Genomic DNA, 12,808 nt, shown 5'->3' on the forward strand with positions numbered 1-12,808 from the left:
CAGAAGCCTGGAGAGGTGCGGAGGAGGACGGGAAGAGTTCCTGTGGGCGTGTTAATCCCGTGTCTCCGTAGTGCCTTCCTTCTGTCTGAAACTCGTTTTTGTCTGTGGCCCTGCCCCAGTTCCATTCTGACAGAAGGGGCCTGTGCAGCCCTGTGAGCTCAGACAGAGCTCATGCGCGAGGCCCCCCAGTCCACTGTGGGGGCTGGTATAAGAGCCCTTCAAGTTGGTATTGGGAGTACCCAGGTTGGCCCGGTTTCTCTCAGGGGAGTGGGGTAAAGGGCCTGAGCTGGCACGGGGAGGGACCACAGCTGGGACCCCACATTATCCTGGGCCGACGATAGCCACAGGGCAGGCCCACCAGAGCCTGGAGGGCAGCTGCTTCTGGACCCTCGCCAGTAAGCCTTGCACTGGTATCAGGCTTCTAAAGCTCGGAGAGAAGGTGGGGTCAAGCCTATGACCCCAGGAATAGCTGGGCCGGAGAGCCAGGCCCTCGTGGCTGCTGTCCTCTCACTCACCGTCCTATTGCCCTCAGGTTTTCCGGTTCCCCGTGCAGGACTGTCTGAGCTACCCAACCTGCGAACAGTGTCACAGCTCTCAGGACCCCTACTGTGGCTGGTGCGTCATCGAGGGACGGTGAGTGCCCAGGACTCCGGGGTTCTCAGCCCTGCCCCGGGGGGCCTGGGGGTGTGGCTGACAGGGCCCAGGACTGAAGCTACCCCCTGCCCCCTAGATGCACCAGGAGGGCCGAGTGCTCACGGGCCGAGGAGAGTGGCCACTGGCTGTGGAGCCGGGACGAGTCCTGTGTAGCCATCACCGGGGCCCAGCCACAGAACATGAGCCGGCGTGCCCAGGGGGAGGTGCGTGGTGCGGTGGGGCAGGGCCCTGGTGCTGGGCAGGGGCGGGGCTCCTGCTGGCCTGGGGCTGTTGGGTCCACAGGGAGAACCGTGGCGTGTTCTCTCTCTCTCTGGCCTGGGTTCTGGGCGCTGAGACTGAGGACAGGGAGCCTTTCCTTTGTTGGGTTCCCTGGCCCCTGTGACTTGGGGGGCCCCGTTCCCGGTGCGATGGAGTCTTTTCCAAGGGATCAGCGTATGCACACACAGGAGTGCTGGAGAGCAGGACGTGCACAGGCACCCTGCGCGGAGAGGTCCTCGTGTGAGCCGCGCCCTTCCCCAGGTGCAGCTGACTGTCAGTCCCCTCCCGACCCTGAGCGAGGAAGATGAACTGCTGTGCCTCTTCGGTGACTCACCTGCGCACCCAGCCCGCGTGGAGGGGGACGCCGTCATCTGCAACTCCCCACATGCCATTCCTGACACGCCACCCGGCCAAGGTGAGGCCCCCATGCAGCTGCTGGGTGGGCACCTCTGGTCCCAGCGGTGCAGCCTGAGGCTGAGACACCCCTGCCTTGGTCGATTGAGGTGGAGGGCCCTGGAGCCGTGGGAGAGGGGCCTTGTGCTCTCGGCACCACAGGGGTGCGCAGCTTTGGGCTTGGCTGTCCAGGCAGAGGCCCCTCACGCCTCCCCAGCCCTGTCCGGCCTGAGATGGCTGGGGCTCTGAGGACAGCTCCCTGGTGTAGGCAGGGCCTGGAAGGTGCACTGCCCCAGACACTGAGGAGCCACGAGCCTTTGTGCCTACAGGGACAGAGAGAGGGTAGAGGAGCACAGAGCCCTGGGAGCCGGCCCTGGAGCCGAGCTCTGAGAGCACGGGCAGGCCTGGCTGAGCCCAGTGTGAGTCGCAGACCAGGGATCTCCCCGCTGGGCCTGCGGGAGCTCTGATGGGGCGAGGGTTTGGCTGCGAGGCCCGTGCCCACTTGCCCTGCCCCCGCCCTGCCAGCCTCACCCCGTGCGCTGAGGCCCCCACCTGATGCTGCCCTGGTGTCTGTCCGCAGATCACGTGGCCGTGAACATCCAGCTGCTGTTCAGACACGGCAGCGTCTTCCTCACATCCCACCTTTACCCGTTCTACGACTGCCGGGAGGCCATGAGCCTGGCGCAGAACCTGCCGTGAGTGTCTTGCTGGCCTGGTGCGCCTGTCGCCCGGTCCCCGCTCTGGGCCCTGCGCCCTTCACCGCCCCCTCCCCCGGGGCCCCGTGCGCCCCTCGCCCGGCCCCCACCACGGGCCCCGCACTCCTCACCGCCCTCTCTCCCAGGTGCATCTCCTGTGCAAGCAACCGCTGGACCTGCCAGTGGGACCTGCGCTACCACGAGTGTCGGGAGGCCTCCCCCAACCCGGAGGAGGGCATCGTCCGTGCGCACATGGTGAGGGTTCTGCACACCGTGCGGGAGCTGCGTTGCTTGGCCGTGGCCGTGCGGCCCTTGACCAGCTTTCTTCTCTCCAGGAGGACAACTGCCCCCAATTCCTGAACCCCAGCCCACTGGTCATCCCCATGAACCACGAGACGGATGTAACCTTTCAGGGCAAGAACCTGGACACAGTGAAGGTGGCAGGGGCTTGTGGGGTGCTAGCCTGGGGACAGGGCCTGCCCGATGCAGATGTGCCTGGGGGCCCAGCAGGGGCCATGGGGGCTGGTGGAGTGTCCATGGGGCTCCTTCAGAGCATTTTCCTGCAAAACCAAAGTCCAGGTGTCTGGTGCACCTTTGAGCTTTCCTGGGCTTGGGATTCGGTACACGAGGGAGGTGCTCCGGGTGTGTCTGAGGACAGAAGGCAGCAGAGAGGCCAGAACGTGGTGGCATTCGAATGGGCCTTCAGAACATAGAGAGCAGGAGACAAGTGGGTTTCGAGCTGGGCGTGTTGAGTGGCTGGGACGCTGCTTGGTTGGGGGTAGCGGGCTGTGCTCTGGGTCTCAGCAAGACGGGCATGTCTGGGAGCGGCCGGGTAGTCAGCCCGATGGATGGCCGTGGGGCACAGAGAGGGCTGGGAGGGTAGGATGGGAGGTCTGTCTGGGGGTCCTGACCACACCACCTTGCAGGGGTCCTCTTTGTACGTGGGCAGTGACCTGCTCAAGTTTGAGGAGCCGGTGAGCACACAGGAGCCAGGAACCTTCTTCTTTCGGACCCCAAAGGTGCGGCTCCCAGGGCAGGCAGGCCAGGCTGCTGGATCCCGAGGAAGGGTCTTGGGGGCGCAGGCGGGGTAGGGGTGCATGGGGGCTGGGGGCACCTTGGAACGTTTGTGTGTCCTCCCCCGTCCCTGCAATCAGAGTGATCATTATCTCTCTGAGGCTGCAGCTTCCTCCCCCTGGAGGCCTCCCCCTGCTGCACCTCAGCTGTGGGGGGAATACGTGGTCCAGACCCAGGAGTGGGAGCGGGGAGTACAGCGGGTCCCTGCGTGTCCCCCCAGCTGTCCCATGACGCCAACGAGACACTGCCTTTGCACCTGTATGTCAAATCCTATGGCAAGAATGTGGACAGCAAGCTCCAGGGTAGGTGGGGCGGGCCGCGGGGGTGGCCGGGGAGCAGGAAATAGGTGACGCCCCTGACGCCTAGCTGCTTCGTTCACAGTTACCCTCTACAGCTGCTCCTTTGGCCGCAGCGACTGCAGCCTGTGCCTGGCGGCAGACCCCGCGTACAAGTGTGTGTGGTGCGTGGAGCAGGGCCGCTGTGTGTATGAGGGCCTGTGCAGCAACAGCACCTCCGAGTGCCCGCCGCCCGTCATCACCAGGGTGAGCCCCTGCACCTGCCCGGCGGGGAGGACCTCGGCCTGGCCACTGCCCCCGCCCCTCCTCCGCCCGAGTGGCTGGGTCAGCTGGGCTCCGCCAATTCCAGATCCATCCTGAGACGGGTCCGCTGGGCGGCGGCATCCGAGTCACCATCCTTGGGTCCAATTTGGGGGTCAGAGCAGAGGATGTCAAGAGGGTCAGTGTGGCGGGCCGGAACTGTGTCTTTGAGCCGGAGCGTTACTCCGTGTCCACACGGTGAGTGGCTGGCCTGCAGTCCGGGCGGCGTTGGCTGTGCTGGGGCACAGGCGACCGGGTGGTTGGAGGAGGATGGGAGGCAGACATGCGTGGGTGCCCAGGATGTGCACACCCACTGCGGACTGTCCTGCCTTGTCTGGGAGTCCAGGATCGTGTGCGCTGTCGAGGCAGCCCCGGAGCCCATCACCGGGGGGGTCGTGGTAAATGTCAGCGGGAAGCTGGGCCACTCGCCAGCCCACGTCCAGTTCACCTACCAGGTAGGGGCCTGGCCTTTTGACCTGGAGGGTTGTGTGTTGACGTGGGGTGGGGTGGGTCGCGTCCCAAACGCCCTAGCCCGATCCAAATACATCCGTTGCCCTTCTAGCAGCCCCAGCCTCTCAGCGTGGAGCCAAAGCAGGGGCCCCAGGCAGGGGGCACCACACTGACCATCAGCGGCACCCACCTGGACACAGGCTCTGCAGAGGACGTGCGGGTGACCCTCAACGACGTCCCTTGTAAAGTGTGCGTGTCACCTGCGGGCTGGGGCTCTCTGGCCCTCAGTCTGGCCCGGAGTGGGCAGTGGAAGTAGCCTGATCTGCTCACCCCCTGGCCTGGGCCTGGGATTGACAGTGGCTCCCCCCCAACTAGGACGCAGTTCGGGGCCCAGCTCCAGTGTGTGACTGGCCCACAGCCCGTGCTGGGCGAGCTGCCGCTGGAGGTTTACTATGGCGGCTCCCGGGTGTCCAGCCCTGCTGTTGTCTTCACCTACCGCGAGAACCCAGTGCTGCGGGCCTTTGAACCGCTGCGAAGTTTTGTCAGGTGTGGCCTCCTCTCCTCCCCGGGGACAGTGGTGCCAGCCAGGGGACCCCACCCCACACCCACCCCATTCCGCTACTTCCCAGGAGTCCTCTGCCCACTAGGCTCATGAGGACGTCATGGGGCCGGTCCATCAGAGAACCCACTGTACCCCCAGATCTGCTTCCTCCTAGAAACCCATGTGGGCAGGCCCCCTCACTTCTGACAAGCGATGGCAGTGCCTGCGGTCCTGTGCTCAGAGCTTGTCTCCCCCACCCTATCTCAGAGCTGCGTGAATACCCCAGAGCAGAGAGGGGTCGGGGCTCCGGGCCCTGCCCTCCCCCAGCCAGCCCACTGCGTGGCCGGAATTTGGGTGGGGGAGCTGGCTCGCCACGCCGGGCCCGCTCAGGCGCTGCCTCCCCCTGTCCCCAGTGGTGGCCGCAGTATCAACGTCACGGGGCAGGGCTTCAGCCTGGTGCAGAGATTCGCCATGGTGGTCATAGCCGAGCCCCTACAGTCCTGGCGGCGGCGGCGGGAGGCCGGGCCTCTGCAGCCCGTGACGGTCAGTCCTGGTGTTGGCTCTGCTCCGGTGTGGCCCCCTTGGGAAGTGCGGGGTGGGACGGGGCCTGATGGCCTGGCCTTGGCCTGCAGGTCGTGGGCACGGAGTACACATTCTACAACGACTCCAAGGTCGTGTTCTCGTCCCCCGCGGTCCCTGAGGAGCCCGAGGCCTACAATCTCACAGCCCTCATCCAGATGGATGGGCACCGGGCCCTGCTCAGGACCGAGGCTGGTGCCTTCGAGTACGTGGCCGACCCCACCTTTGAGAACTTCACAGGGGGAGTCAAGAAGCAGGTCAACAAGCTTATCCATGCCCGGGTGAGGACTGGCTGCTGCCCGGGGGTCGGTAGGGGAGGCGGCTGGAGGTCTGGGCCAAGTCGGCCCCGGTGGCCCTGCCTCCCTCCCAGTCACTGTGTTGTCCCCCCGGCCCTCGCAGGGCACGAATCTGAACAAGGCAATGACGCTCCACGAGGCCGAGGCCTTCGTGGGCGCCGAGCGCTGTGTCATGAAGACGCTGACCGAGACGGACCTGTACTGTGAGCCCCCAGAGGTGCAGCCCCCCCCGAAGCGGCGGCAGAAGCGGGACACGACCCACAACCTGCCGGAGTTCATTGTGCGTGCGGTCGTGCGGGTGCAGCTGGGCGGGGCAGGCCAGACGCCGGTCGGTTCTCTGGCGGAGCCACACCTGGCCCTGCTGAGCCTGCCCTGCCTCGCAGGTGAAGTTCGGCTCCCGAGAGTGGGTGCTGGGCCGTGTGGAGTACGACACAAGGGTGAGCGACGTGCCGCTCAGCCTCATCCTGCCGCTGGTCATCGTGCCCATGGTGGCGGTCATTGCCGTGTCTGTCTACTGCTACTGGTGAGCCCCTCCGGTCGCACGCCCAGCACAACACACAAGCTCCGAGCCACCAGGTGGCCTGAGCCAGGCCAGGCCCTGTTAACCTCCCTGTGCCCGCAGGAGGAAGAGCCAGCAGGCGGAGCGCGAGTACGAGAAGATCAAGTCCCAGCTGGAGGGCCTGGAGGAGAGCGTGCGCGACCGCTGCAAAAAGGAGTTCACAGGTAGGGTTGCCTGGCCGGGGCAGGCAGGATCCTCGGGCTGCCTGGCCCCCGGAGTCCCCAAGGACACCTCTTGGAGACTGGGATGCAGGGAGGACGTTCTTGAAAGAAGCTACATTGGAAAGGCAGAGGTGGGCGGGGTGGCCCGCGGCTGGGACACCTCACCCTGGTCTCCCCTCAGACCTGATGATCGAGATGGAGGACCAGACCAACGACATTCACGAGGCAGGCATTCCCGTGCTGGACTACAAGACCTACACCGACCGCGTCTTCTTCCTGCCCTCCAAGGATGGCGACAAGGACGTGATGATCACAGGCAGGCTGGACATCCCAGAGTCGCGGCGACCTGTGGTGGAGCAGGCTTTGTACCAGTTCTCCAACCTGCTCAACAGCAAGTCCTTCCTGGTCACTGTGAGTGGGGCTGGTCCACAGGGCGGCTTGGGGAGGGCCAAGCGGAGACCGGGCTCAGGTGCTCATGGAGGCTTTGCCTGGCGACCCTCGCAGTTCATCCACACCCTGGAGAGCCAGCGTGAGTTCTCCGCCCGCGCCAAGGTCTACTTTGCGTCCCTGTTGACCGTGGCGCTGCACGGGAAGCTGGAGTACTACACAGACATCATGCGTACGCTCTTCCTGGAGCTCATGGAGCAGTACGTGGTGGCCAAGAACCCCAAGCTGATGCTGCGCAGGTGTGCGGGCTGCAGGGGTGTGGGCGGGGCACGTGGATGGCTGGGGGCAGGGCCTGCGTGCAGGGTGGGTGGCCACGGGGTTGGTCCGGGTGCACCGATGGCAGTGTGGGCGGGGAGGCGGGGGCACGTGGATGACGGTGGGGACGGGGTGGGGGCACGCGGAGGGCAGTGGGGCGGGGCGGGGGTGACCCCAGTACCTGGGCTGCCAGCAGATGCAGGCGGTGCAGATAGGGAGGAAGGACGCGTGAGTCTCTGCCGGTCCCCTGGCGTCAGCTCTTGGTGGGATGGGGTGGACGGTGAGGAGTCCAGCACTAGGGTCACTGTAGGCCGCGTGCCAGCGTTCTGACGGGACCCAGGACCTGGATGTGCGTGCTGTGGGTGCCTGGAGGAGCAGGCTGGGCTCAAGGGCACTGAAGGATCCCTAGGGAAACACCTCTTGGCCCCTGCAGGTCTGAGACGGTGGTGGAAAGGATGCTGTCCAATTGGATGTCCATCTGTCTCTACCAGTACCTCAAGGTGGGCTGCAGGTGGCCTGGCCAGGGTGGGGGAGGAATGAGGTGGTGCTCTCCCCGCCTTCCCATCACAGGTCCACCTGCCTGTGTAGCAGCTCCCATGGGTCTGGCGTGGTCATTCCCACCCATGGCTGAGCTGCCCTTCGTCATCCCAGGACAGTGCCGGTGAGCCTCTGTACAAGCTGTTCAAGGCTATCAAGCATCAGGTGGAGAAGGGGCCAGTAGATGCTGTGCAGAAGAAGGCCAAATACACCCTCAATGACACGGGGCTGCTGGGGGATGACGTGGAGTACGCGCCCCTGGTGAGCCCTGGGGCCGGGGGCCGGGGAGCTGGGGCGGGGCTTAGAGACTGCTCTCAGTGGCGCTGGGCTCTGGGCCCAGCCGCAGTCCCAGAAGCTAGATGGTGTTGGGGGACTCACGTGGGCCCAGCTGAGTTCGGACAGGGGTTGTGGATCCCCCACAGTTGTCTCTAGAGAGAGGTTCTGTGTGTCCTGGGCACCTGGGTCTGCCCCAGGCCTGTGTGGGGCCTGGGCGTCTGCGTGTGCCTGGTGGTGAGCTTGTGTGCACAGGTGGGAGACAGCGTGGGGCACGTGATGCCCAGGAGCCAGCCAGTCCCTGCGCTGCTCTGTTCTTTGTCCTGTGGAGCCCGGGCTTGGGACAGGGCCAGGCCACGCTACCCTGGGTGCTCTAGGGGCTCAGAACTAGCCCCGCTCTACCTGATAGTATGGCCGTGGGGGACCCCAGAGGCTGCTTCCACACTGGTGGCTGGTGAGAGCAAGAGCCCCCATGCTGGCTCTTCACCCTGTGTCCTCCGGCAGACGGTGAGCGTGATCGTGCAGGATGAAGGGGCCGACGCTGTCCCCGTCAAGGTCCTCAACTGTGACACCATCTCCCAGGTCAAGGAGAAGATCATTGACCAGGTGTACCGGGCGCGGCCCTGCTCCCGCTGGCCCAGGGCTGACAGTGTGGTTCTTGGTGAGCAAGGTCCTTGTGTTCCCTGGAGAGGGGTCCTGCCCTCAGAGGCCAGTTGGGCAGGGTGGGTGTCGGGACAGCCCCAGGGAGCTGGGCTCCAGGTGCCGGGCTCCAGGTGCTGGGCTGTGTCCTTCCAGAGTGGCGTCCTGGGTCTACAGCCCAGATCCTGTCAGACCTGGACCTGACGTCTCAGCGGGAGGGCCGATGGAAACGCATCAACACGCTGATGCATTACAACGTGAGTGCCAGTGGGGGGCGGGGGGCGCTGGGCGCAGGGAGGGCCTGGCTCCTTGCCTAGCGACACCCGCCCTCATGACCGCGTGCCCCAGGTCCGGGACGGAGCCACTCTGATTCTGTCCACTGTGGGAGTCTCTCAGCAGCCTGAGGACAGCCAGCCGGACCTGCCCGGGGAGCGTGAGTACCCCCGCCCCCGCTTCTGCCCTGGGCTCCTGTGGGCTCTGGAGGTCTGTGTGGACCAGTGCCCACCCTGTGCCGCCATGGCCGGGTGGGGGCTGCTGAGCTCCAGCCCTTGTCCTTCAGCACCGCTCCTCCCTCCTCTCCCCAGGCCATGCCCTCCTGGAGGAGGAGAACCGTGTGTGGCACTTGGTGCGGCCGACGGATGAGGTGGAGGAGGGCAGGTCCAAGCGGGGCAGCGTGAAGGAGAAGGAGCGCACCAAGGCCATCACGGAGATCTACTTGACCCGCCTGCTGTCTGTCAAGGTGGGCGCCCAGGCCCGCGGGCGCGCGTGGTGGGGCGGTGCGGGCGGGCAGTGCTGAGCGCCTCCCCCACCCCTGCAGGGCACCCTGCAGCAGTTTGTGGACAACTTCTTCCAAAGCGTCCTGGCCCCCGGGCTCGCCGTCCCGCCGGCGGTGAAGTACTTCTTTGACTTCCTGGACGAGCAGGCGGAGAGGCACGACATCAAGGACGAGGACACCGTCCACATCTGGAAGACCAACAGGTGGGCATTGCTCCGTCCCGCGGCCCCCTCGCCCCTGGCCTCAGCCGCCCCTCACTCCGCCGCTCTGCCTCAGCTTGCCGCTGCGGTTCTGGGTGAATGTCCTCAAGAACCCGCATTTCGTCTTCGACGTCCACGTGCACGAGGTGGTGGACGCCTCCCTGTCCGTCATCGCCCAGACCTTCATGGACGCCTGCACGCGCACGGAGCACAAGCTGAGCCGCGTGAGTGGGCGCCGTGGGCCGCTCTGGGGGCTGCGGCCCAGGACACCGGAGGGCGGGTGGAGCCAGGCCCCGGGTGTGGCTGTGGCTGGAGGGCCCAGGGACGCTGTGCTGGCGCTGGGCTGAGGGGGGCGGAGGGGGGAGGCTCCCTGCGGTGCGTGGGCTCCGGAGAAAGGGAGGCGGACAGCCTGGGACGCCCCCGCTCTGCCTCATGTGGAGCCCACAGAATCCGAAGCTCCCCCTGTCTGGGGCTGGGCAGGGGTGGCTCCCCGGTCGGGCCTGTGTTCCCCACTCCCCTTCTTTTCTCTGTTGTGTGTTCGTGCTGAGCGGCCGGGCGCCTGGCTCTGTCCCCGCAGGACTCCCCCAGCAACAAGCTGCTCTACGCCAAGGAGATCTCCACCTACAAGAAGATGGTGGAGGAGTGAGTGCTCCCTGCCCCCAGCCAGACCCAGGCCCCCGGCCCTGACCCCACCCAGTGGGCCCCGGGGCGTGGTTCAGGCCTGTGACTGGGAGGGGGCCCTGCAGCCCCCAGGACCCCTGGTCGCACCCCTTCCCTAACCGTACCCCACACCCTTGCAGCTACTACAAGGGGATCAGACAGATGGTGCAGGTCAGCGACCAGGACATGAACACACACTTGGCAGAGATTTCCCGGGTAAGAGGAGACGCAGGGGCTGCAGCAGCTGACCCTGCCCCGACAGAGCCGCCCTGCCCTTCCCCTGATGCCCTCTGCCGTGTGGGGCAGGAGACTGTCCTTGGCAGGGGTTGGCCAGGTGGGCTGCCCCCTATGTGGGACCGCTGTGCCCTGGGGAGAGGGCTGTGTGAGCAGTATGCCTGTGTGGATGGGGGGGTGTGCCCGTCTGTGGCCGTCCCACATCCCTCCGACACGCCGGGACCCCGTGTATCTGTAGCCATTTGCTTCTGCACGCTGGGTCACGGTCCCTTTCTGTCCCTGTGCCCCCAGGCGCACACAGACTCCCTCAACACCCTGGTGGCCCTGCACCAGCTCTACCAGTACACGCAGAAGTACTATGACGAGGTACGGGGTGTCCTCCGGGGGAGGCAGTGCTTGAGAGGTCCCCTTCCCTGGCCTGCGCTGTGACGTGGCCTCCCCTCAGATCATCAACGCCCTGGAGGAGGATCCCGCTGCCCAGAAGATGCAGCTGGCCTTCCGCCTCCAGCAGATCGCGGCCGCGCTGGAGAACAAAGTCACAGACCTCTAACCTCTGACCTCTGCCACCGCTGCCTCTGGGCACAGGTGCGTGAGGCCCATGTCAGGCGTCGGGCGGCCCCTGGAACCTGAGGCCCAGTGGTGAGGCCCTTCCCTTTCACCAGCAGAGGAGGAGCCCCCGGGCGTCCACGTGTGGGTGCCTGCGGGTGCCCTCGCCTTGGCGTCTGGTGGCTGTAACGCCCTTCTCCTGAGCCACAGCGCCTGGCAACCTCCGGCACCAGCCCCCCCGCAGCACCAGCATCGGTGTCTGTGTCACACCTCCCAAGCGATTCGCGAACGTGCCTTACGCCCCTGGCGCTGCGCTGGATCGTGCCTGAGCACCAGCAGCCGCCTCAGATCCCTGGGTTTGGCCTCCTGGGGGTGTGCTGGGAGTGCCCATGGCCCTCAGGGCCTAGCGCCCAGATCGTGTCTGTCTGCCCCACCGGGGCAGGAGAAGTAATGCGGTACTCGCCTTCCTGACCTCACCTGGCCTGTCCTGTGGGGCGCGGGCTCTCCGGGTGGACTGCCTGTCCCGGGCCCCACCTCCAAGGTCAAGCTGGACGTCAGACGTCGAGGCCCAGGTGCCTGTCAGACAGGCTGTCCTGGAGGCCCTGGCCAGGTCTGAGGGGTCCCTGCAGCACCACCTGGACCATCCTCACCCCCACCCCCTTTTGTAAATTTTGTTAATTATAAATCAAATACAATTGTTTTTTTCACTCTGCTGGTTGGCTGGTTTCCTCCTGGGGGGCCGCAGACTGGTGGCTTGCCTCTTCCCCCGCCCTTCCCAGGCCTGTCCTGCTGAAGGTCTCTCTGTGGACACTGGCCCAGGTGGGCAGGGGGTTCCTCTGGGCCACCAGGGTGGCAGTAGGGACAGGAGAGTGCGCCCCGGAGTCCACACCCTCCCTGCCCCGCCCCCCTGCTCTAGGCCTGGGCCACGAGGGTCTGGATCTGGGAAAGGGGCTAACAGAGATTCTGGAACAGGTTGGCTGCAGAGGGGGAGGTGGGGAGGGTCGGCTGGGATTGGGTGGATCCTGCGCCATCTGCTGGCAGGACAGCCCTCGCCTGTCTTCCTTAGGCTGAATGACAGGTCCTGCCCCCGGGATGGGTAGGTGTGGCTTGGGCTTACTGTCTGGACCCTGAGCTCCCAGAGAGGGTGTCCTCTTTTCTAAGAAGGGGTACTTCACAGACATGGTCCAGCCAGCACACATTAAGTCACTGCTGCGTGCAGACCCCAGCACACACTGGCATGCCTCTGGGAGAGAGGGCCTGTGTCCCCCTCCTCAGGCTGTGGGGCCATTAGGGTCAGCTCTGTGGTCCCAAGAACAGCTCCAGGATGACTTAGGGCATAAGTAAGGCTGAAAGGCCATGTAAGGGAGAGTGAGGGTACCTTTGCCCATGCCTGAGGGAAGGGGTTGTCTGGGATTCTGGTGGAGGAAGGGGTTTGCTCCCAATCCCCGTGTTGCATGCAGGGGTGCAGCAGTGAGATGTCCCACCCCACAGCCGCTGGGCACACATACATGTCCAAGCACACACAGCATCAGCATGTCCGGCCGCTTCATTCGATAAATACACACTGTTCAGAGCCTGCCCCGAGAGAGCTCTTTTGCTTCAAGGACACCCCCCAGCAGAAAGGGGATTTTGTGATCCAGCCAGCTTCAGGTAAGGCTGGGTCCAGGTGCTCACACGTTTCCATGTGTCTGAACTCTTCCCAGCATACGCTGCTATGTCCTCGGATAGTGGGGACGCTGCTGACAGGCAGCCCCAGACTCCATCTCCTCCACTCGGGGCATGGCTGTGGCTGGGGATAGGCCGGGCCTTGATCATGAGCCCCAGGTGCACAGGGGGCAGCCCCACTCAAGCCACGTGGAACAGGTGTGGATATCTCCCATAAGGAAGGGGTACTAGGCAAACAACTGACACCCCCATCCCAGGACCCCGAAAATGACATGGTTATGACCCGTGCTAGGTTCCCCAAGATTCAGCTGTTCAGAAGCA

General features: G+C 65.2%; 1 protein-coding gene across 3 annotated transcripts in view; it reads left to right on the forward strand.

Annotated features, from left to right (window-relative positions):
- The window catches only part of LOC111157476 (plexin B2), a 29,052-nt gene extending 17,524 nt beyond the window's left edge, over positions 1-11,528 (forward strand). For 2 of the 3 annotated variants that reach the window (XM_022518895.1, XM_022518894.1), the window contains exons 6-37: positions 533-633; positions 731-857; positions 1,174-1,327; positions 1,886-2,000; positions 2,147-2,255; positions 2,336-2,437; positions 2,927-3,019; positions 3,295-3,376; positions 3,456-3,616; positions 3,720-3,868; positions 4,017-4,125; positions 4,233-4,369; positions 4,496-4,666; positions 5,075-5,204; positions 5,294-5,521; positions 5,640-5,816; positions 5,920-6,059; positions 6,159-6,259; positions 6,438-6,667; positions 6,761-6,942; positions 7,392-7,458; positions 7,610-7,756; positions 8,273-8,429; positions 8,564-8,664; positions 8,756-8,840; positions 8,992-9,146; positions 9,225-9,385; positions 9,459-9,606; positions 9,960-10,024; positions 10,183-10,258; positions 10,568-10,642; positions 10,722-11,528. In XM_022518895.1, the coding sequence (XP_022374603.1) occupies positions 533-633; positions 731-857; positions 1,174-1,327; positions 1,886-2,000; positions 2,147-2,255; positions 2,336-2,437; positions 2,927-3,019; positions 3,295-3,376; positions 3,456-3,616; positions 3,720-3,868; positions 4,017-4,125; positions 4,233-4,369; positions 4,496-4,666; positions 5,075-5,204; positions 5,294-5,521; positions 5,640-5,816; positions 5,920-6,059; positions 6,159-6,259; positions 6,438-6,667; positions 6,761-6,942; positions 7,392-7,458; positions 7,610-7,756; positions 8,273-8,429; positions 8,564-8,664; positions 8,756-8,840; positions 8,992-9,146; positions 9,225-9,385; positions 9,459-9,606; positions 9,960-10,024; positions 10,183-10,258; positions 10,568-10,642; positions 10,722-10,826 (4,140 nt within the window). In that variant the 3' untranslated portion in view covers positions 10,827-11,528. The remainder of the gene's footprint in view (positions 1-532; positions 634-730; positions 858-1,173; positions 1,328-1,885; positions 2,001-2,146; positions 2,256-2,335; positions 2,438-2,926; positions 3,020-3,294; positions 3,377-3,455; positions 3,617-3,719; positions 3,869-4,016; positions 4,126-4,232; positions 4,370-4,495; positions 4,667-5,074; positions 5,205-5,293; positions 5,522-5,639; positions 5,817-5,919; positions 6,060-6,158; positions 6,260-6,437; positions 6,668-6,760; positions 6,943-7,391; positions 7,459-7,609; positions 7,757-8,272; positions 8,430-8,563; positions 8,665-8,755; positions 8,841-8,991; positions 9,147-9,224; positions 9,386-9,458; positions 9,607-9,959; positions 10,025-10,182; positions 10,259-10,567; positions 10,643-10,721) is intronic. The other variant, XM_022518896.1, reaches the window with a different exon arrangement.
- Positions 11,529-12,808: the final 1,280 nt, after the last annotated feature.

The sequence above is a fragment of the Enhydra lutris genome, unplaced genomic scaffold (assembly GCF_002288905.1).
Source record: "Enhydra lutris kenyoni isolate GAN:26980312 unplaced genomic scaffold, ASM228890v2 scaffoldscaffold55, whole genome shotgun sequence".
Lineage (NCBI taxonomy): Eukaryota > Metazoa > Chordata > Mammalia > Carnivora > Mustelidae > Enhydra > Enhydra lutris.